This window comes from Macaca mulatta, chromosome 15, assembly GCF_049350105.2.
Source record: "Macaca mulatta isolate MMU2019108-1 chromosome 15, T2T-MMU8v2.0, whole genome shotgun sequence".
Classification (NCBI taxonomy): Eukaryota; Metazoa; Chordata; class Mammalia; order Primates; family Cercopithecidae; genus Macaca; species Macaca mulatta.
Window position 1 is genome coordinate 92428109 of NC_133420.1, and position 25247 is coordinate 92453355.

General features: G+C 37.9%; 1 protein-coding gene across 9 annotated transcripts in view; it reads right to left on the reverse strand.

The window, feature by feature from the left end:
* The window catches only part of KDM4C (lysine demethylase 4C), a 415179-nt gene that overhangs the window by 270880 nt on the left and 119052 nt on the right, over positions 1 to 25247 (reverse strand). For all 9 annotated transcript variants that reach the window (XR_013404839.1, XR_013404840.1, XM_015117703.3 and 6 more), the window contains 3 exons: positions 23486 to 23535; positions 15377 to 15480; positions 11054 to 11191 (listed from right to left, as the gene is read on the reverse strand). Coding sequence is in view for 7 of the 9 variants with exons in the window: in XM_015117703.3 (XP_014973189.3) it covers positions 11054 to 11191; positions 15377 to 15480; positions 23486 to 23535 (292 nt within the window). In the remaining 2 variants the exon portion in view is untranslated. The remainder of the gene's footprint in view (positions 1 to 11053; positions 11192 to 15376; positions 15481 to 23485; positions 23536 to 25247) is intronic.

Below are 25247 nucleotides of genomic sequence, written 5' to 3' on the forward strand. Positions count from 1 at the left end.
AGATATACAATGAACTGTTAACAGTTTTTTACCTTTAATAAACTAGAAAGGGTGTCATTAAATTTTTTATTTTATTTTTACAAATTTCAGAAATGGATATTTGGGTAGTAATAATATTAGCCATAGTGATTTCCTTTCCAATGCTTTTCTGTAATTTTTTTTTTAATTATAGTGTATAGACACAACTGGTTATTCAATGATTGCCATATCATTGGACATTTTAGTTGTAATTTTATTTTCACTGATAAAACTGGCACTACAACAATCACCTTCTGCCTACATTTCTGCTCATTTCCTAGGAGTGTAAGAAAATGGTAAAAGGGCAAGAAGATGTTTACCAAGACTGATACACACTGCCCACCTTTTCTTCAGGGTGCTTACTCCAATCATACTCCTGCCAAAAGAACACAGTGCCCACTCTACCAGCTACACTCTTCCAGGCACTGGGAATTTTCTTTTTATCTTTACTAATATGATTTTTAAAAAGAAAAGAAATCATTATATAAGTTTCAAAACTATTTCAATTTTATTTACTTTCAAAGAAACAAGTTTTATTGCTATTTCAATAATCAACAAATCAGTCACCTTTTTAAAAAATTAACACTCAAAATCAAAGGACAACCCTGAATATGCATTCCTGAGAACTGGGAATAATATGCTGCCAAAAATCACTGAAAATGATTATTAGGCCTTACAAAAATACCTTTTATAAAAATTTTAAACAGTTAATAGAAACTAACTGGGTTTTTTTTAATTCAATCAAATAACCTGAAGTATATGAAACTGATGTGTGAAATACAGTCAAAGCTTAGCAGTAATCTCTACCATCCAGGATGGTGTTTTTTCCAAGGGATTACAAAACACAGCCTTTCAAATTCAACAAGGGACACAAGAGCTACACTGTGTTTTTGAAGATATAAGCAACAGCTCCTTCAAATTCCTTCTCTCTGCAATCTGGTCCACAAAAACACACTGTTAAGTTATTGGCACCTCTTTTCATACTGCCTTCATTTTGGCAAAAAGCACACCTGAATGCGAATGAGAAGTCGGTAAAACTATCTAATATCCATCTGCCCAGCCTGCTGTTGGCAACTACCCTGCAAACACTGTCCCCACAGACACTGCTTCTCAGCCCCTCAGGCCTGAACTCCACCAGTCTTCCCCCAAATTAGTATTCAAGGAGTTCCCTGACATAAAAATGACCCAGAGTGAATCACTTCCTAAGTATGTACTTGGTGAGAGCGGCATGGTGCTAGGCAAGTTCTCCCATCACTGCCCGCATCCTCACCACAACCTGTGAGGCACAAGTGAACGCCCTCTTTACAGGTAGGAAAACTAAGTCTCATAGAGACATGTCATTTGCCCCAGGTCACACAACTATTCCACACAGAACCAGAATTCCAACACAGACCCAGGTGATTATGTTGGTTTTTTTACAAGCACTCCAGACAGCCATCAGGACATTTACTAAGCTCTTCAGAAAGAGGTATATACAGTGCATTCCTATATTTACCATCTACTCTATTGCTTTTCCAACACTCTCCCTTCCTCCCCTTAAAAGTACTACATGGCATGTTTACTTGATATCCACGAAATATGTGGGCACAGTTCTATATGTGCTCACAATACCTATTAACTCTTGCAGAAAAGAGGTTGTAAATGAGATATGTACAAAACATTACACATATCCAATTTATAAATAGATATTAAGTTGATGTTTTAGAACTCAAAATTCATACTGGTGGGAAAAAATACAACATGCAGAAGAACCCCAACCCAAACAACAAGGGCCTAATTTAACTCCCTAAAAACCCATGGCTCTCAACCCATAGCATCCACCAGAGTCACAGGAAGATTTCAGAAATGTGTGACAAAATGAGGTATCAGAAGCACATATTGTGGCAGATTCTGTCAATGAATCTTTTTCCTTCTTTCTTCCATCTTTTTCTTTCTTCTCCACAGGCAGAGCCCCTCTCCCTAAACACACCAGTTACTCACCAGTTACCTTTGCAGCCTTTCTAACAGTTGGCCACGGGACATAAAAGGATGTTTCCTTGCAAATGGGGATGAGCCTAGTTCTCACACTGTCTCCTTCCTTCCTGCCCTTGGCAGCAAGATGTCTGAAGTAAGCACAGCTATCAAGACAAGCCTGGTGGCCGGGCGCGGTGGCTCAAGCCTGTAATCCCAGCACTTTGGGAGGCCGAGACGGGTGGATCGCGAGGTCAGGAGATCGAGACCATCCTGGCTAACACGGTGAAACCCCGTCTCTACTGAAAAATACGAAAAACTAGCCGGGCGAGGTGGCGGGCGCCTGTAGTCCCAGCTACTCGGGAGGCTGAGGCAGGAGAATGGCGTGAACCCGGGAGGCGGAGCTTGCAGTGAGCTGAGATCCAGTCACTGCACTCCAGCCTGGGCGGCAGAGCGAGACTCCGTCTCAAAAAAAAAAAAAAAAGACAAGCCTGCCCGGAGACAGTGAATCTGAAGGACGGGAAGTGCATAGATCTCATGAGGCCGCTGAGCTGCTGCACCAACCCTAGCAGCACACACCTGACAATCCCTTATGTGAGGTAAGGGTCCTTATGAGATAAACCACTGTGTGTCACCTCAGCAGAAGCTGCAGGGGTGGAAGGGCAGGAAAGCCACTGTAGGAAAAGATGAGAAGCTGTGGGAAGCCAGGGCATCTGACTATGGCAAATTCTGGGGGGTGCCCAGAGCCCTGCTGACTCTCCCACCAGCCCCTCCTTCCCTCCAGTGGTTGGCCAGCCTGCTTCTCTCAAACGTCACCTCATGTTCTGCCCACTGCTTTCCCTTCTGGGTAACCATGAGCCAGAAAACACACTACCAACTTTTGCCCTCTACTCCAGTCACTGTATCTAGAACAGAGCCTTTAGTAGAATTTTTTCCTATGTGTTTACTATTATAAACACTGAAACGACAGGAAAAGTCCAAACTAAGGCATTAAAAAAAAAAATCCTAAAGCTTCAAAAGTGCTACACTAAAATTTGGCCCCTGATAATCATAGAAACATATATTGAGGTAGGTGCTCCTTAACTTTGACCTCATTCTCTATACACAAGTCCTTTTATCCAGACTGCCTCAGAATCTCCCCACACACACTTGATAAAATGACAGAGAAGGTATAGAACCTTTGCTCTCACCCCACCACCTTAATCAAAGAGCAAGGTCAAAGCCTCAGAGTTAACGACAGTTGCACTAAGGACTAAAAAAGAATTGACATGTAGGTTTATCAACAGAGAAGAAGAATCCAAAATAACAAGTCCATTGGCTTCTCTTCGTGTTTTGAGACAGGTCTTGCATTGTTGCCCAGGTTGGAGTACAGTGGCGTGATCACAGCTCACTGCAACCTTGAACTCCTGGGCTCAAGCAGTCCTCCCACCTCACCCTCCCAAAGTGCTGGGATGACAGGCGTATGCCACCATGCCCCTCGCTCCACTGGCTTTAGGAATCCAAACTCAACCAACTGTGAGAGAGAGTTCAGAACCACTTGGTGGTGACATCAGCTACAGCTTTCATGATCATTCTGAATCTTCAAGAACCTTAAGAGTGATCCCACAAATCAGAGATGTGGCTGGCACTTATTTAAGCCATTACACTCAGAAAAATGAGTCCAGAAGGATATACGACATTGGGGGCAAACCTACATCTAAGCCAGGCCTCACTGCCTTATTTTATTCTTCATCCCAAACTCCCTCCAGTTCAACGTAAGACAAAGGACCACCCTGAAAATGAGACACTGGAAAAAGGGGGCTAGTATAGGACAGAAAGCAATTATATCTGTGCATCATCGCTGATCAAGAAAAGTAACATGTATCTAGTGCCCAGAGCTCAATCTGACATACTGGAGACAATGTCAGCTATTAATACTATTGTACTTAACTATAAGAAACTAGACTGAATTAAAAACAAACTAATTCTCAATAGAGTATAAAAGTTATTCAAAGGGCAAATTTACTTTTTCTTAAGGTACTGACAAACTATAGACTCAAAAGCAGATAATGCCTTGATTTCAGGTTAAGAACTAAACACCAGCATCATGAGGCCTATCACTTCCTTTCAAATCCCATAATGCAGCAAATGCAAGTTAACAACAAATGAAATCAGGCTCCCTAGCTCCAGACTTCAGCTCCAGACATCTCTCCCATAGGCACGATATATACTAACCACTGGTTTGATACCATCATACCTGAAGTCTCAGACTTCTTCAAGTTTCAAATATCCTGAATCCCACAACTCAATATTTTATCAGTATAAAAAGAGGACATAATGTGACTGTGTTCTTCGTATCTCTTAATACTTCTTCCAGATGTGTGAACACTAACTCTCCAAAGTTAGGGGTTTCTCAGGGGCTAGCGAGTTAGACACACACACACGCCCTGTGGAAAAGGCACAGAGGACTCAGAGGGTGGTGAAATCACTCTGTATGATACTATAATGTCAGATGCCTGTCATTGTATATTTGTTCAAACCCATTGAATGTACAACACCCAGAGTGAGTCCTAATGTAAACTATGGACTTTGGTCTGGTTGCTTGGGTTTCCTCAAAAAATAAAAATTTTAAAAAACCTATGGACATTGGGGGATAATGATGCATCAATGTAGGTTCTTCATTGGTAACAAGTGCACCTCTCTGGTCAAGGATGTTGATAATGCAGGAGGCTATGCACATGTGGGGAGAACGGGAATATGAGGAATCTCTATACTTTCCTCTCAATTTTGCTGTGAACCTATAGATGCTCTTAAAAGTAAAGCAAAAAAAAAAAAAAGCAGCAAAACTACCCATCAGCTCTGTTACACTGTTCCATCAGAACCCAGGAATCAGAAACAGCAAAAAGTATAGGTAAAATTGAAAAAAAAAAAAAAAAACAATGCAGAACATACAATCCCCATACTCACGAAGTTCATATTATATATGTCATGTCAGACACTCAAAATTGAAATGCCAAGAACTGTTAAATGAACAATATTCAAAGCAGTCTACATTTTCTTTCCTTCATATGTCACAGGAACAGAGAAATATCACTACACTAGTATTTTGTGATCAAAAGCATATTAAAATACAACCTAGAGACTCACCACAAAAATGATTCCTGATTGTTTTGATAAAGACTGCCCAAGATTAAAGATTTTCTGGAAGGATGCTACCAGATTTAAGAAATATCTAATTTAATTTTAAAGAATTGAAATATAAAATAGAATGACCCCACATCATGGCACTTACACGCGAGACAATTTAATAGTTGAAACCCTTGCCAGATTAAAGGGTAATCAGTTTTAAAACTCTATCATCTCTTTTTAAACTTGTTCAAACATTTGGGGACTCAAATATCAAAATGTCTTAAAATTACATAGTAAGGTAGTACTCCTGGAGTTTATAAGAGAACATTCCCAGCTCTGCAGTACAATTTTTCAACTTTCTGACATATCATGTTAATATGATCACTTAAAATTCATACAAAATAAAAGATACCATTTTCGTGTCACCAACTATTACCTTTCCTTCTAATAAGATAAAATTATTTATCGTGACACAGTAAGTCTCTTTCACTGCACACACTGTAATAAATACACTGCTTCAGACGGTATAGACGAGATATGACTGTCCCCAAGACAATGATTCTTTTTTACTCAAGAAAATCAGTACAGTAAATAACTCTTCTTCCCTTCGAGACAATCATAGTGCTTGAGGCTGCTGAAACACAAAAACAAAATATCTTCACAAATGTCTCCAAACAGTCAAGCTGAAAATCTAAGCCAAAGTTTCATTTAACAGCCTGTCAGTTTTTTGATGTGAAGCTAATGAATGCAGTGGCAAACAAATCCATCAAACCTAACATCAAACAACTGCACTTCATCCCAGCAAACGGAAAAATGAAATACAACCTGCAGGCCAGCGCTTTGATCCAACCTAGCCAGGAAGCAGACCTGTAAGTGTCACGGCAGCAGCTGCACAGAGTAATCACGGACTTCATTTCACCACAGAAGGAAAGAATGCTCCAGAAACAGAAAACAGTCATCTCAAATATGTACAAGCGTCTTATTTCAACTGCTAAACGAGCTGTTACATATTTTTAAATCTCTATCAAGAAAAAATAATTGAATTTCACTCTGTTATGCCAGCATTCAAAGCTACAGAGATGCCTAAAACAAAGAACTAGGTGGTATGGTCCATTAATACTACAACTTTGCAAGTGGAGTTTTATTAAAAGTCCTTCTGTTCTTTCTGAAAGCTCCTTGAAGACAATATATGTGTCTTTCTTCTTTGTACACACATGTAGCACAGGAGGAACTCACTGGGCACTCACCAAATCTGACCTCTGCCCGTCAGCAGCAAATGAACATGTGGGTACCTGAAACATCACTCAATTTTTTTCAGTAATGATCTTGTCTTTGATTAGAGAAATGGGGGGAAACTACACACTGCCTTCTTAGGTCAGTTGTTGCTGCTAAATGAAAGGCCCTTTTGTTCTGGAGCATCTTACAGGATTTGGCTATGCTATATTTTGCAGGTTAAGACAAGAGAGCAGAATGATCCTCAGTGAGGGAAAACAGAAGCAAAGAGAGAAATGAGAAGAATGGTAAAGCCTGGGCCATTATCAGAGTATTAGAAACAGGGATGGTCAAACTACGTCGCTACCAAAACTAAAAGGTCAATGTCCCTTCACTCCCTCCTCTGCCTATTTTCCCCAGATCTTCCACACAATCCATACACACAAAATAAAGTCTGTTTGAGAGATGAGGCAGTTTGGATGGATACTGTGGAAAAGGACCATCTGAACTGAAAGACTAAAAAAACAGAGAATTTACCTACAGGGACAGAAATATCTCCCAAATACAATAATTCAGCTGAGAATATCAAACATCCAGGAATTTGCTAAAATTTGGAAGTGTATCTGAGCTTTACACAAATAATGAAATTTCTAATCAAATGTACCCAAATCTTAAGAGCCAGGAAGATTTCCTGAACAAGTTATCACATATCAATAGGTCAGTAACAGATTCCAATGAAAGCCACAGAAGGCCCCTCTCCAGTCCTGCTCTAGGGACACCAGCAGAAGTCAAGAAGCCAACAGCAAAGGAAGCACACCTTGAACCCCTGCCAGAGTCAGCTCTTACTCTCACCCCTGTTCTCATGGAACAATGCACTCACGAGTGATGAATTCATAGAAACACACATGGTGCCTGGCACACAGCAGATAAGCCTAGTCTCTGTAAGTAGAACTTCTTCCCCATCTACCAGCCATCTGAGGCATCTGAAAAGGTCCCTACTGACAAAGCCTGTTGGCTTATGATCAAAAGGTCCCTATTGGGGAACATGAGGTTATCTTTTCAAAACCTATTTTTTTTTTTTAATTAAAAAAAATTGCCTTCTGTAACAGCTCTTTTCTGAATCACCTAATTAAAAATACTGGTTTGTATTACACAAAATTATATTTTTTTATATATATATTTCATAGTGTTTATGATTACATATATGCACATGTAATATAATGTATGCAGACTCCACACTCTGCATTGTTTTGCTTATTTAATGCTGTACGACAAATACTTTATTAGATACTTATACATGTTCAATAAACCCCATGTGACAGGTAAAGCAGGTGACATCACCACCAATGCCTCATTATGAAAAAGTGCTCATATTTTCATAGTAATTATAAAAGTACTGTTCATTATCACTTATGAACAATGACTTTTTTATAGTTATCATTTAGAACAAACTGATGAAGACAAAGAATTAAGACAAACATGGGCATCCTCAATGCTAAAAGTCTTTTTAGAGCAATTCATTAATTCACTACACATTAGTTTCCAGCAAAACACATAAATTTATGCCCAGTGCACAAATTGGCCAGGGATTAGAGAGTACATATACATGCAATACAGTAAATTCATAAGGTTACCTAATGAATCAGACTTAGAGATCAAAAATAGGTGTCAAATAACTGATTAAAGATACCAAAATCTGAGGCCGGGCGCGGTGGCTCAAGCCTGTAATCCCAGCACTTTGGGAGGCCGAGACGGGTGGATCGCGAGGTCAGGAGATCGAGACCATCCTGGTGAACATGGTGAAACCCCGTCTCTACTAAAAAATACAAAAAACTAGCCGGGCGAGGTGGCGGCGCCTGTAGTCCCAGCTACTCGGGAGGCTGAGGCAGGAGAATGGCGTAAACCCGGGAGGCGGAGCTTGCAGTGAGCTGAGATCCGGCCACTGCACTCCAGCCTGGGCGACAGAGCCAGACTCAGTCTCAAAAAAAAAAAAAAAAGATACCAAAATCTGGGGGGAAAAATGCTAACTCAGCTTACCATAATGTAAGATAATTTATTATCCAGGAATAGACATGAAAATATTAATATTGTTGGTATAAATTAAGAAAGCATGTGATATTTTAGTGAAACATTCAAAACTGTATCTGTTTATAAGGTTATTTTCCTGTTTTATGCAAAAAAACTAAAATTGGTTACATGACTCAAAATACTCTTTTTTCTTAATTTTTGTTTTTATTTTTTGTACAGACAAGATCTCACTCTGTTGCTAAGGCTAGTCTTGAATTCCTGGCCTCTAGCAATCCTCCTGCCTCAGCCTCCCAAAGTGCTAGTTACAGGAATGAGCTACTGTGCCCAGCCCAAAGCAGATTCTAAATATATTATGTCAATGATAAATTGGTACCCCCTGTAGTAGGCAGATGTTTCCCCTCATGCGCCCCAACAAAGATGTCCTCATCCTAATCCCAGAGATCTATGAATACGCTATCTTACATGACACATGGGATTTTGCGGATTGCCTGCTCTGAAATGCAGGAACTACACAGGAGGACTAGAGAGGCCTCTAGGAGAAAAGTTCAGCCCCTAGTTCACAGTCAGCAGCAAATCTGAACGTTTAGTCCTACAACTGCAAGGAAGTGAATTCAGCCAACAACCCGAGGAGCAAGGAAATGAATTCTTTCCCAGAGTCTCAGTAAGAAATGCAATCCTGCAAACATCTTGACATTTAACTGGTGAGGCCAATGCTGGGCCTATTACCTATAGAACCATGAGATAATAAACGGCTACTGTTCTAAACACAAAGTTTGTGGTAATTTGCTACAGCAGCAAGAGACAACTAGTATATTCTCAGATGACATCACTTGGCCAAAGGAAGTAAGGGGTGGCCATAACTCAAAAAATCTCAAATACATTCAATTATAGCAATTTTTAATTGGCTGGCCAAAACTGCATTACAGCATTGAATATTTTGTACCCAGAACCAAACAAAACGGTCAAAGCCCTTACTAAACTGAATAAACAGATAGTCACATACCTAAGTTCTTTTCTCTTTGCAATAAGCCTACAGGGTACAGAGATATTTCTAATTTACATATGAAGAATAAATGACTTTCCTAAGGTTACATGGCTAGCCAAAGAAGAAAAGTTGGTTGTCAGATCCAGCCTCCTCCACCACAGTGCAACACTTCACATTTCCACAGCTGTGATGGGCTCTGTCAGCTGGGATTTCAGGGAGGAGCACTACCAGCCTCTCTTCCTTCCACTCCACACCCACTCTACTTCCACATGGAAATGTGGAAATGCAACTCCAATGTACATGGTAGTTTAGCTTCTCCCCAAGGCTGAAATGCCCTATTCTGGCCAACATCATGGGCTACTTCTGAGACCTGTATTAAACAAGAATCAATATTTGCGGTGACTCTGAACAGCTGTGATAGCTGACTTATATCTGTAAGTAAAGGTGCAAACTATAAAATAACAGACCTTGTTATAACCTCGTGGCCAAGACACTGCTTCAAGGCAGATGCAAGCATTACATTTCCACAAAAGCAATGCAGTGGTTGGCCAAGGTACACACTGAGTTTTCTATTTCTTATGAGGTTTTCTTAGAATACACAGGATGTACAATGTGAAGTAGTAGTACAGTTCTGTTCCTTTCTGAATTACTCAGCATAAACAGAAATTACTTAGAACAGAAAAAGTCTTCTAATACCAGGGGCTTTCCTTTACGTCAAGAATGTATTCAAATGACTCCTGGGCTGTCAACGGGCTATACTTTTACTTATTTTTTAATATATTACGCAATTTTCTAAATACACACGTGAACTAAACTAAGATTTGTCTTCCCTAAATATACTTCTAAGTTCACCTAATGGCTCCACATGTAAGTTTTATCAACGTAGAATGAAAGGAGACAGTTGAGCCAAGCAATGGCCAAAACAGCACCACATACACTTTATTTATCATTTTCTGCTAAATCTATGTCAACTTTACATCCTCTGTAAAACACACAGTTTCATTTAGAAGCTGCCCTCTGCCAGCCTGCACCTTTCCCTTAAAAGCTACAGGAAAGGATTCAAACCTAGTAGAAACCACCATCACTTTGAAGATGTCTTCTATTTAACACCACAGGGGGAAAGTAATTAAATTTAATAGAAGTTATTGCCTGTGAATGAAAATACACAATATGTGAGCTAAATTAAATACACTGGGCAGGAGATGCAAAATTTTATACCAAATTTAACATGAACATGTATTTCCTGTTAAAATGTGTTCTACATTATTACTTTCAAGAATTTCATTTCTGCACTAAGGGCAGTTTTAATCATTTCTTCCTACCAACCTCCCTCCATCTCTTGCTACAATTTTATCAGACACTCCCTTCTGTAAAGTGTTGTTTTCCAAGCCACGAACTGATCGCGAACAGGGAGAGATCTGAGTCTACCTAACATGGAGCCACATGATGCCACTGGAAAATCTTGCAAAACACCAACTGGAGGCCTCAAGATAAAAAGCAAATACACATCGCAGCAAATTACCTATCAGGGTAAACTGCTCCACATTAATCTCAAAACAGACAAATTCAGCTAAAATTGGTAATACTGGTTTTGTAAAATAAATGTATCTAGCCTGAAGTGAACTGCTGTGGTGAGAGGCACACAGCGCCAGTAAGGAAAAATAAATAAATGCTGCACAGGATCTTAGGGTTCCTCCTAAAATAACCAGAATGCACATTTAATTTATGCTTTCTTTTTGAGGCATAGCTTACCAATTTGGCAACTTTTCCATAGTCAATCCATCTGACAGTAGCAAAATTTGTAGATTCTGCACAGTTGAAACCATGATTAAAACCAGCATGGTAGCCATATGGGAAAGTGATCATGAATTCTCCAGCCTCCTGGGTTATCTGCAAGGTAGGAAACATAATATTTTGTAAAAATAAGACTTCCCAAATTATGAATACAATTAAAATATATTTGCCATTAAAAAACAAAGAAAAAAAGTCATGATATCAGAGCAATACCAAAAAGAGTTCCACCAGATTCATTACTTAATCCTTTAATAGTGCTTTTTCAGGAAACGTTTAAAAGACTTTCCTAGATAGGATGTGGCTTGCTGGCACTTGAATTCAATCGAACAATCCATAATCAAAGCTATTACATTTTAATTGAAGGTATCCTCAAGTTATTCAAGTAAATTTGTTCATATTTGTTTTGGATTATCTGATCTTAAAATGTTTCTAACCCAGCACCCAATAGGATGGACTCCTTATATCTTTAAATTCTTTAAGTTGCTGCAAAGTAATATAAAAATACTCATAGAATTTGGCCACTGAAGCAATGTTTCTCCTTGACATATATTGTCAAAGTATTTAGCAAATGCTGTATGTTCACATTCAGAGCCTGTATTCTCTGCTAGCTCTGATAATAAAAGTTGTAAAACCACACTTTTAATTATCCTACTGACTCTAATACAATTTATATTTTGAGATATAATGTACATATAATAAAATGCTCAGATAGTAAATGTACAGTTTGATCAGTTTTGACAAATGCATATACCCATATATCCCATGCCCCTATTATTTTCTTTTTTTATGATAAAAATCCAAGGAAGAAATACATTTATTAAATATATCAACCTCAGAAAATTACTTATCTCTGGGAGGGAGAAGACACTGAAATAGTAATAGCTACATTTGTAGTATTTTGTTTCTTTGGACAAATATCTGTATCTACATATAGCATTTTTTTAAGTATTTTATTTTCAGTAACAACTTTATTGAAATGTAATTCACATACCATATAATTCACTCATTTCAAGTGTATAATTTGCTGGTTTTTAGTATATCACAAAGTTATGCAACTATCACCACAATTAATTTTAGAACATTTTATCACCTCAAAAAGAAACCCCCTCACCCTTTAGCTGTCATCCCCAAGCCCCTCATTCATCCCAGCCCTAAAAAAAACCCTGATTTATTTTCTGTTTCTACAGATCTGTTATTTTGGACATTTAATATTAATAGAATCATATAATTTGTGATCTTTTGTTACTGAATTCTTCCACTTAGCATAAACTTTTCAAAGTTCACCTAGGTTGTAGCATGTATCTGTACTTCACTCCCTTTTATGGCTGAATAATCTTCCGTTATATAAAATATATCACATTTGTTTATTCATTCATCAGCCAATAGACATTTAGTCATTTCCACTCTGGGCACTAGGAATAATGGTGCTATGGATAATTGTCCACGCCCCTATTATTTTCATCGCCCAAGAGTGCTCCCTCATTCCTATCCTAGACCATCACCAGCCCATCCCCTACTCCCACCTCAGGAATAATCACTCTTCTGATACCTCTCACCACTGATTAGCTTTGCCATGTTATGGATGCTAAAATGGTACTGGAGACAGGGGAGAGTATTCTTTTTCCCAACAATTCTGAAATGTAACTCATAACACCATTGTCCCCTGCCAAAGAAACCCCAGATGATGTTCTGCTACAATGAGCTCAGTTGTCACCTGGCAGCAGACACAGGCTTACCAGTGCCCAGCACAGTTCTAGCTCCATTATCTGAGCCATGTGAGAACATAACCCAGCTCTCTCCTGTCCTGGTCTCACTGAATCTAATTAATTATCTAGGTGCTTGTTTCTTATACTACGTAATGAAACAAAACTCAACTTGCTCCCACATAAAGGTGACAGGAGGGGGAGGACTGCTGCCACTGGAATAAGAAAACTACTTTTCCTGCTCCATGGAATCCTACCTACAAACCTTCTCTACCCTACCTAAAAAATCCTGCTCATGCCATGACTTAAAAAAAAAAAAAAAAAAAAGAGCACCTGTTCCACAGAATGCAACTCTAAATTTGAGACCCCTGTCATTTCCAAAATCAGGTCAGTCCCAATCTCATACCATAAAAGAAGCTGAAGAAGAGAGTGGATATAATCTAAATGCAGACATCAGCTGTTTATTACACTTATGTTTTTCATACATATGTATGACTATGGCAAATGCAAAGAAAGAAGGAAAAAATGTAATCCAACTGAGACATTATTAACTACAGGAAGAGGGCTGAGTTGAAGAGGAAGAGTACATTACTATGTAACATATACTATGCAAAGCTCTGCCTACAGATTGTCTTTCTCATCACAATAACCCTATTAAGTAGTCACTATTTTTATCCCCATTTTACAGTTGAAGAAACTAAAGCTCAGAAAAATTACGTGATTGAATCAGGGATGAAACTCAGGAGGTTTAATGCTGTAGCCTGTGCTACCATTTTGCTGCCCTATCACATGTTACGTTATCATCAGCAGAGAAATGTGCTCCTTGAGGAATACAGTGTCATGACAGGCCCTGTATTGAGATAGAAACCGGAAGTGACAGAATTTCATAAGAGGAAGTGCCACTGCCAATCAACCCTCAAAGCCACTAGTGTTTCACCATTTCAGGACTTAAATTCATCTTGCCACTTTCCACAGAAGCCATCCACAAAACACCAGATGAGAGCCCGATGCCTCCAGTGATCTATCACGTAGTACTGGTAGAGAGCTGCAGCCTAGAAAGAGGGTGCCGGCCACCTCTAGAAAAGAGCTCCAAGCTCCAGAGGCCTCCATCCTGGGGAAAGGGAGCCAACCCCAGAGCCCTGCTGCTTCACATAACTTCTCTTCACGTATCAGCCCTAAGCTACCACCAACACCTAACACCAGCCCCAAAGGAACAGAGAAGGATTTTGTGTCTCTGGGGATATTGTTGCACTCCTTCACATCTACCTTGTAATATTCCAACTTAAGTAAAAGTACCTAATGAAGCTGATGCCAACTACTTAAAAGAAGCACTGGATGATGATGTGTCTGAGACTCACAAAAGCCTGGTGCCCAGGTGTCTGCAGACAGGACAAAGCCCTGCAGCCACAGTGTCCCCTCTGAGTGGCACAGCCTGTGCCCTCTGTCCCCAACAGTTCTGCAGCCCATCCCCAGTGCCTCCCTACACCTGCAGGCAGCCCCCACGGTGCACATCTCGGAGGCACGATTTTTTCATGGTAAAAACGTGTGAGTAAACCAGTGATGAATGCACGTTCCCAAAAGCAAGCATATCTTGTGCGTGACTGCTGCATAGACAGTTTAGGAGGGAACAGGGAATCACCTCAAGCTGAAGAATGAATCCCGGCAATTGGAAAAGTTCTACTTTGAACAAATCCCCCCTCCCACACACACACACACACACACACACACACACACATACACACACACACACACACAAAGAAGGCCACAGTAAGAACCCAAAATGAAGAAAATGTAAAGATTTAGTCACAAGCGAAAAGCTTCCAAGATGGAAAACAGCAAGGATTATGGGAAGAAAAGTCAAATGAAAAACGCAGAAGGAAGAGCTATTTTTTAATGTTTCTGCAAGTAGCTAAGTACTTAATCCTCCCGAGACTCAGAGGGAGCTTTTGTTTATCTGGTCAAAACCTTTTTTCATTTCAGCTGCTTCACATAAAAATGTTCAGGCTCTGCAATAATTCTGACCCAGTAACCACCCATAGACACAAAGAATGCGAGATCCAGCATCTACTGAGTTTTATAGAACCTAATCTTCAGAAAACTTGCAGAAGCAATATCAGATTATTAAATCATCAGGCACTTTTATCCATAATGAAATCTCAATTGTATTATGTCTAAATGTGTTTAGAAGCAACATAGTGCTACCATAGTCATTGATTCTAACCAACCCATTGCTAATAATTGCTTTGAATTTTTTAGAAAATAGATCACATATACATAAATTATGTTGCTCATAAAAAAGATTTTAATATAGAAGTGCTTCCTCTTATTTTATAGAATGTGCTACATTTTATTTTCAGTATAAGTGAACTATAGCAACATGACATCTCTAGTAAATATATCTGAAATAAAATTAATTTCTAATTAGGATTTAGATAAATAATTGATATGCTATAAAACATAAATTTGAATTTCTCTACCCACATCCTAAAAATTCTACTTGAAGTTAAAGATACATTATCTCTTAAATACAAATCCTACACAAACAAAATTAATTTGTGTAAGATGAATACTAATATACCTTGTCGAAGGGAATACCGTATTTCTTCAATACTGATGGAGAAATCAAAGTCATCTTGTGGCGAAGAAATGCATCACACCCTTGGGAGCTGCTTGGGAAAAAACCTAAAAAGAAACAATAAATGTAAGTGGCATTGTGTCAATTAAGAGAAAATATCAGATAGGATTTTCAATGTGTAAGTTCTAGTGTTCTTACTGTTTGACCTCTTCCGCCAAAAAGCCCTTGTACTAAAAATCAGAGTTAGAATTCTTAAAAATTAGAGGATACATCACCAAAGGTTGATCTTCTTTACAAACAGATTTACCATAAGTTGTTTTTGTAACCTGTAAAATTACTAAACTTTAGGAATAAATTTCAAATTGAAACAAATGTGGATTCAACCTATTATTTGATAAATGGAAAAAATATTTAGGGAAGTTAGGAAAGATAAATACGTGGGATGCTGGATCTGTAGCTAAAAATACAGGGAAAAAAAACAAAAAAGGAAAGATAAGTATGCATTTTAACAGAAGAATATTTTAGACTCCTAGAGTTCATCATTCCTGAAGCACTCATCCCAATCCTCGGCACACAGCAGACAGAGTAGTTCCCCACCTTTGTTTCTTTTCTGATCCATCTGAAACTAATTGCTACTAATCTCCTGAATGAACTTCCCAGCCATCACCCATCAAATGTCTGAGAACCTGCCTGAACAGCCTGAATGGGAGAAGTGTTTTGAGGAGGCTTTTACATGAGGAAGTTAAACATACAGCAACCCTTTCATTCAACAGTATATTATACGCCAAGACAGAGTCAGTTTTCTCCATCACTGACTTCAAACCTGCAGTTCTGTCTGAGGCAGACTCTCATTAACTCAGTGATGCAAACGGGAGGAAAATGAACATGCCTGATGTACTGCTCACACCTTCCTCACTCAGAGGGAAGGGAGTCGTGCTGAAGGAATTGGAAAAACAAGAAGACAACAAGAAACAAGGAAAAGACAGAGAATCATGGAGGTAGAACACAGCAGGAAGACAGAAGGCACCAGGAAGGCACATGCAATGTGTATGAGTGACAGGAAGAGGAGCAGATGCTGTCTGACTCCTCCACCACCAAAATGAGGGGTGAAACTGCTGGAAATGTGACATCTAATTCTGTGGATCTCTCTATGCAAACAACTCAAGAACGTGACCAATTTGGCCAGGTACGGTGACTCACGCCTGTAATCCCACCACTTTGGGAAGCCAAGGCGGGCGGATCACTTGAGGCCAGGAGTTTGGGACGAGTCTAACATAGCAAAACCCTGTTTCTACTAAAAAATACAGGCCAAGTGTGGTGGCTCATGCCTGTAATCCCAACACTTTGGGAGGCCAAGACAGACAGATCACAAGGTCAGGAGTTCGAGACTAGCCTGACCACCATGGTAAAACCCCGTCTCTACTACAAATACAAAAAAAATTAGCCAGGCATGGTGACACACACCTATGGTCCCAGCTACTCAGGAGGCTGAGGCAGGAGAATCGCTTGAACCCCGGAGGCAGAAGTTGCAGTGAGCCGAGATCACGCCACTGCACTCCAGCCTGGATGACAGAGTAAGACTCCCTCTCAAAAAAAAAAAAATTAGACAGGCATGGTGGTGCATGGCTACAGCTAGCTGCTCAGGAGGCTAAGGCATGAGATTTGCTTGAACCCAGGAGGCAAGGGTTACAGTGAACTGAGACTGCACCAGTGCACTCTAGCCTGGGCAACAGAGGAGGAGGGAGGGAGGGAGGGAGGGAGGGAGGGAGGAAGGAAGGAAGGAAGGAAGGAATAAAACATGAGAAATGTTAATTCTTTACAATATTAATAGCAATAAGAAGCATAGTTTTGCCATATATGTCTCTTAATAATGCAGCCTAGAGTTCATCATTCCTGAAGCACTCATCCCAATCCTCGGCACACAGCAGACAGAGTAGTTCCCCACCTTTGTTTCTTAATAATGCAACACAAAATAAAACACTGGTGAGTGGAGGAAAAGTAACACACTAACATAATGGCCATGTCCATACAACAAGATGTTGTAAGTCCTACACACAGAGAAGGGCGCCAATGGGCAGTCCCCAAATGCACAATCCATGGGAACGTTTTTATAAACAATTCAAATGGATCTATCAAACTTCTCAAATCTGTAACTTTCTGCAACACCAGATGAATTAAGTTTTAAGTTAAAATCAGTGAAGAAAGAAGTACCTATTCCATTTTCTTTTGATAAGGATTTGTAATCAGGTCCTGAACAATGTGGTGACTGGTCATAAGCTAATTTAAATTGGAAAACCACTGAAGGAACGTAATTTGCAGTGTATTAAGAACTTCATATTGGTTCAGAGTTTTTATTTACAATATGCTATCAGAATTATATTTTACATAGTCCTGAAAAACACTTCATAAACAACACATCTTATGTACAAAGTATGTGCCTTAAAATGAATTTTACCTCAAAGTACCTGCAGGGGCTACACGGTTCATACTCACTCTCACTCCATAGTCTATAAAACATGGTCAATTCTTTGCCATACTAAAGTCAACTGCCTTTTTTTTTTTTTTTTTTTTTTTTTTTGTCTTTTTTAAGATATTATATAGGATCAAGCAAGCAAAGATGGTCTTCGGAATCATTCTTCCAAACCAAATAATAAGTTAGAGGGATGGAAGGTGATGATAATAAAGAGCTTATATTCCAGAGACCCCAACAGAGCCCTAAAAGCAATCCACAATAACCTTTCCTAAGAATACCAAAGTGCTGCTGAGAGTTCTGCAACACAGAGAAGTGTGTAGGATCCCATAAGATCTCTCAAAGATCACATGCTATACCCATCCAAAGGATGTTTCACATTCAATGTAAAAGTAAGCACGTGTGAAAAGCATTATTCTAAGTGAAAAAAAGCAAAAAAACAAGTCTACACATAGTATGATTTCACTTACATGACACTCTAGAAAAGGTAAAACGATAGGGACAGAAACTAGGGAAACCAGTGGGTGCCAGCAAAGGGAAGAGCAGTTAAGCACAAAGAGGTGTGAGGGAACTTTTTTGGGGTACTAGAAATGTGTTACATGTTGATAACAGTGGCTTATCATGTGGTTTATTAGTTACACCACTGTAGACCTTTGTCAAAACTCAATGAGCTCTATTCTTAAAATAAGTGAATTTTACTGTAGATTTTACCTGAATAAAACTGACTCAAAAAAATCATTAAATATTTTGAAACTATTTTTGAGATAGAGTAGATGTGTTCTAAAAATATGAAACAGGTGTGTTCCTTCCTTCAAATGAAAAGTTCTCCATACTGTCAACTGGTTTATATTTTATAATGTATTTGCTATTGCTAAGAAATTATTTTTAAATCCCAATCTTTTATGATTCAAATACAAACACACACTATAGTATTAAATCACCAAAAATTTCAGCCTTGAGAAAAGATTTTAAGATCAAAACTTAGTGACTTTTTTATGGGTATACAAACACTAATTTGGCAAAGATGAGGACAGCTGTTAACTTCTTAGGAAAGGGGAGAGAAAGACAGGGAACAAAGGAGGAAGGAAGGGAAGAGAAATCAAACATGTAGATCTATTTCCAAACTAGTAAAAAATTTTTATTGACAATTTTGATAATTTAAATTTGCCCCAAGTATGCATTGATGAAGTTTTATCACGGTTATATATGACCGGGATGAGACCTGAAAAATATATTAACCATATAAACAAATGCTAAGGAAAAGAATACAACAAATGAATACAGAAAATTGGTTCAGTGGAAAACGCTTTCAGAAACAGACGTACAGTATTTGATTTACACATGAAATTTCTTGGCAAGCTTATTTATGAAAAGAACCAATGACCTACATTATATGGGGAGAAACCTAGTAACATTTACCCACATCTCTACTTGAGAGATTTACACGAGAGGCACATACTACATTTGGCCTCTTGGTACTTCCTATCATTCATGGAGTGGTTACTCAGGACTGGATAGAAAATTATCACTTCCCAGGCCTCACTCAACCCTAACATCCCATAATCCATCAACATCTCTACTGCAGGACTCTCCAGGAGGAGTGCCAGGAGAACTTCATACTGATCTTGGGATAGAGAAGAATGGCGCTTTTCCTAAGCAAATGGCTTGTTTTAATCTCCTAGACATGGTGCGCATTGTGTAATGGGCAAGTTTTTTCCATTTCAAGATAATCAGCAGAAAACCTAGAGTTAAAATTTCCACCCAATTTAACTGGTATGTGTATCACTAAATGCATGGTTTTTTTACTGCATTCCTGAGACCACTTTATTTCAGCTCTCACTTCCCACCCCCTTGAAATGTCACATAGATAACCTACACACAAGTCACCAAGGACTCCCCAAGCCAAGAACATTGGGATCAAACAGGTCAGAGTTAAACTAACCAGGATTCTTCTGGCTCTGCCTCTGCCCAGCCCCATCCGTACCCTCAAATCATAGAAATCTTCATTTCCACAAAATTCCTCCCTACTTACTAGTTGGCATTCATTTCCTGAATTCTTCCTCTCCATTCTCAGTTAAGAGAAGGAAACTAAAAGTCTTTCACTCACATATGAATTATGCTATCTGGGTGTATTTCATGTATTATTGTCCAATGTCTAAAACCCTACTAGGAACATGGCTGGATATAAATTATCCAATTACATTTAAATACAGTGATATCACTGACATTAAATTATTAAGAAATTAAGTTTACCAACTATTTCTCTACTCATAGTGAAACCCAGCTGACAGACAAAAATAAACATACCCTGACCTGCCACACACTGATCTCCATGCCTAAGGCATGAGTGAGGCACGAAGGCAGAGGATATATCACTGGTCTTTTGCATTTTTTATGGCTTACAGGGCACTTTAAAATTGATTATTTGTAATCAGAGGTATTTTATTTATAAGCCTTTCAAAACTAGACATTTTAATATAATATTTCAGACTATCAGCTAAGTGAATGCTTAAGGGAACAATATTTACCATTTTGAGAGCTAATAAAAGTACATTTTCCTAATTCCAAGAGAGAGGTATGAGAGCAGGTTAATTTAGAATCTGGTCATAAAATTAAAATGATTTATTTATTGCTGCTCTTCTATTCTCTTGACAGCACAGGCTCATAATCTTTTTTGGGCCAAACCATCTCAGGGGATTTGATGATGGCATTCCCAGAAATCTACATATATGTCCAATTTTGAATACAATTTCAAAGAGTTCATAGAATGCCTGTCTGCATCCCACCCATAGACCTTTATCTACCCCTTGGCACAGGGATCCCTGCAAATCGGGCTGTGACCTTCTACTCCACAGGATTAAAATCAAGATTACTAGTCATTAAAAATATTCTACATCATGTGTGCACGTGCACACACACACACACACACACACACACAAATGCTTAAAAGCATGAACTAAACTAACCCTTGGTAGCAATGTTTCTTCTATTCCCTTTTGCTGAATACTGCTTTTTTAATAAGGTAACAAAAATCAAAACATTTGTTACAAGTAAATATAAGGATCTAAAAGAATTGACTCACTTCTACTATACTATTCTTTGAAATAAGTTTCCTCCTAATCATTCACACTTTCAAAACTGGCTGCACAAAGTCCTAAATCACATATTTTGGCCAAGTAACCAAAATTTTCAAAGTAAATCCTTTTCAGTTTTTTTTAAAATAATAGCATTTTATTCCCAATAAAGGACAAATGAAATACTACTTTCCACAAAAATCTGCAGACTTTCTCAATTTACCTTAATCTATATTTTGCTTAATGTAATATAACAGCAATATTACCTTTTTTCTAAAATAGGTGAGATTTAGACATTTTAAAAACTGAAAATCTTCCAAACTGTCATTCATGATTTAACATTATACCTCCCTTCTCCTCCATATTTGCAATCCAATTGTATCAAACCAAAAATTAGAAAGAACGCAATGGCATTACAGATGACTGTAACAAGTATAAAAATTGTAACAATTCACTTGAGATTTTTTATTACATTTCTGTCTACATAATATTGGGGAAAACCTGTATAAATGAGAAAGCAGCTGAAGGGCAAAATCAAACTCCTGGCTTTATTAGATGCAGGCCTGATGTCTTTCAGATAAAATATTTGTAGGTGCCACAGTCAATCAAGATTTCAATAGAAACCAAAGATGAAAGCATTCACGCATAAAAGGCAAGTGTGATAATTATGATGCACAGACAAGATAATGGAAAATATCTGAGCCTACTTTTCATTTTATGTATCAAGTGTTGCTATGAGCTAGATATTCTATAATACTCCATCATTCACACAGCATTATTTATCATTTTAATTATTTAGCAGAATTCAATTAATTTGGCTGGCATCTGGTCAGCAGATACAAATCCTTCACTATCTCGTAGGGTCTTTTCCCTGCTTTACTTCCCAAAATATTGCTGCAAAACAGTTTTGAATAAACAGCCAATTGATTTCAAGTTCTTGTTCATCCTTCAAATTCATTAACCTCTTACTGATTAAACAAACGGTAACCATTTTCTGGAATGTCATTTTTAGACAGTTTACTTCAAAGCATTAGAAGTTTGTATCAGAAATTTTAATCTGTGACTCAATATTGCAAGGTTTACATCGGCTTCATTTTAAAAGTTCTCTGGTAGGAAGATTAATAGAAAATGGTGGAATAATTTTACTACAGAAGAAGATACTTGAGTATATAGTGTTAACACATAGTTCACTGCCTATGTAGTTAAGGGTTATGGTAATCATCTTATAATCTATTATCCAAAATCTATTCATGAAAACAGTCCCTAACAAAGTTCAAGATTACATCAATCTTTATTATTACTATAATGTATTACATTTCTAAAAAGACGCTTTATAGTTATTAGCCTGACAAAATTATAATAATGCTTCTTAAAATGCAATACTATAACTGTTCCTTCTAATACTCTTCTGTAATTTAGGGGAAAGTAACCTTTAGGTGCCATTAACAGTTTCTGTTAAAAACTGTCAAGTCAAGGAATGAGGTTTCTCAGTGTCTCCATTTCATTATTAATTGAAAGCACATATAAGGCAGGAACAAAATTCTTTTCCTAATAAAAGGCAAATCTAACACACCAATGAAACTTAGACCTGCACTGGACTAAAAGAGCACTGCTCGCTGAGGACTCAATCCTGGATAAAGGCAGAAGGCCTTGCTCCTCAGTTGCCACTCAAATGGAACTCCACTTTTCCCTGGAAATAATTCACTACCAGCCTACATCTTCTTTCGGGAAGGGTGGCTAGCGAAACAGAAAATAAGGATGGCAGGGGGTGAATGTGACTCTGCTTCCCATACATAAGCAGATGAGGGCAAGATTGCCTGGCGTATCTTTAAAAACAAGGAGGAAGGAGGAAGGTGGCTGCTTGCACTGGCATTGTCTGCACACACAAAAGCAGGCACAGGACCATCAATATAGGTCCAGAAAAGTTCTTTAGTCTGGCCCTTATAAAGAAGCAGCAGGCCATGAAAAATAAAAATTCAACCTGCAGTAAAGTAAGTTTAATTTTGCCAGTCCAAAAAGGCCCAAAATCTCGTGTATTGTTACTCAGAGCCATTCACCTTCATACTTCCATAAGGGCACACTCCCAGTCCCAGTGGGCCACGGAAGAACTGGGTGTCGGCAGTGACATAACCCTTGGGGGAAATAGTAGATCAAAAGAAAAAGTAGTCATGAAACAACCGTACCCCAAGATGCAGCAACAATACTGCCTGGAAGAATGTAACTTAATTTAAAAAAAAATTACTGGCACAATGATGTCAAATACATTACATTAAAAACCATTTTTTCAGAAACAACCAAAACAGATTAAGGGCAATCACTTGATGAAATACTAAACAGTCAACCAAAATAACCATGATGATTATGCAACAGGGAAAAAATAATATTCACAAACTAACGTGAAAAAATTTAAAATTGTTCAATTAAAAAAAAAACATGTAGAAGTCAACAACTTGAATAGAATAAAACCAACAGAGTAACGGTCTATACTGTAAAAAGTACCTCAAAAACAAACAACCTACAAAACACAGAAACATATAAAACACAGAAAACAAAGAAAGCAAGTTTTACCTTGAGCTAGTCTTTCAAGTCGTTTTCCATGCTCTGGAGGTATAGCATACCTAAAATTTTAAACACAAATAAAAATTTTAGGTTTATAATTTTTCAGCTAGTAGCCTAAGGATATCTATTCCTAAATAATATCACATAAAAGAAATTCAACACGAAACTCCACTTAGATGAACTGAGTAGAGATTAGAAAGCCAATCACAGAATCATATCCCTTAGACAACGAACGGAAGAAAAATATGCTTACAAATTACCAATTTCAATGTCACAACTCATCGTGCCAACCATATTTTACAAATTAGGGAACAAAGGCCCAAGGTAAGTAAACTGCTCAGCAACAAGATAGCTAGTCACAACCTAGAGACCCTCTGCCAGCTCTCATAGCACTGCAGCACTCTAGGGTTGATTTTGGTTGTATGTTTTTTGTTTTGTGGTTGGTTGATTTTGGCTTTTGTTTTTAAGAAAATCTGGGTTGCTCTCTTTTTAAATTTTAAAATATTTTTATTGACAAGCAGAACAGAACATAAAATTATTACACCAACACTTATATTTTCACCAAATGTTACTAAAAACACTGTAATTTTCAGACTTTAAGCAAAAGATTATCAGCCTTAAAAAAAGTTTTTATTCATTTCATAATTATGTGACTTTAAAAATCTTGATTATAATAAAAAGTTTTCACCCTTAAAGAACAGAAATACTCATTTCTAGTTCCATAGTTATTTTTACTATGGCCTTGCTAAGAAATTTTAAAACAACAATCCCATAATATCCTATATAAATACTAAATTGTATAGGCATTTTAATGAGAAAATGTATGGATATTAACAATAAATCTGAATAATCATTCCATGTTTTACATATAAACTATACTTTGGAAGAGCTCTATTTGCTGTAGTTACTAGCTCAATATATATTTAGTACAAGTTATTTCTTACTAAAGTAACTTAACTAATTGTACTTAACACAACACTTGGTTTCATTTAATGCTACTGATAACATATGCAAAACTTAATTGGATCCGATGTAACTAGGCAATTCACTAAAAGAAAATTCAATCATATATCCTGTTGCTTAAGGCACTGCTAATGAAATTATTCCAACTGAAATGGGAAGATAAAATTTTAGCATAACTACATGACGATCACTCAATGTATATTTTCGCCACTTCTTACCAGTTCTTAATTCCTTGCTTACATCACAAATATACCCAGAAAAGGGGTGTGGGTGGTGTAGGTGTGGGGGTGGGGGTGTGTCCATTCCAAACAAGAGAGTCAACCTTCCTCAACTCATCACACACATACATACACACACACACACACACACACGTAATATGAATATGCCTGCCAACAAAAGGTAGGATATGGAGGTATTTATATATGCAGATTCATTTTTCTGAAAAATTGGTAAGGTTAAAGCTCCTCAATCTAAAGTTCAACCATCTGCTCAAAGAAAATGTAGCTACCCTCATCTGCAGAAAGGAGGAAAAAGTAAGGCAAGATAGCTCTACCCCTACTCTGATCCTCAGTTTACTCCTAGGATCCGAATCATACCAATTCAATCTCCTCATTCCTCTCCTCCCAGCTGGGCTTACTGGCCTATTATTTTCTACAAGTATTTCTCAGGTGCAGTTATTCCTGCCTTAGCCAAATGATCTAATTAGTTCTACTTTTCTTCTTTTAGATGGAAGACAGTGTCTCAATTTCTTTTCATAATCTATAAAGATCAAGTTCATTTTAAAATCATAACTATTAATAAAATTCTT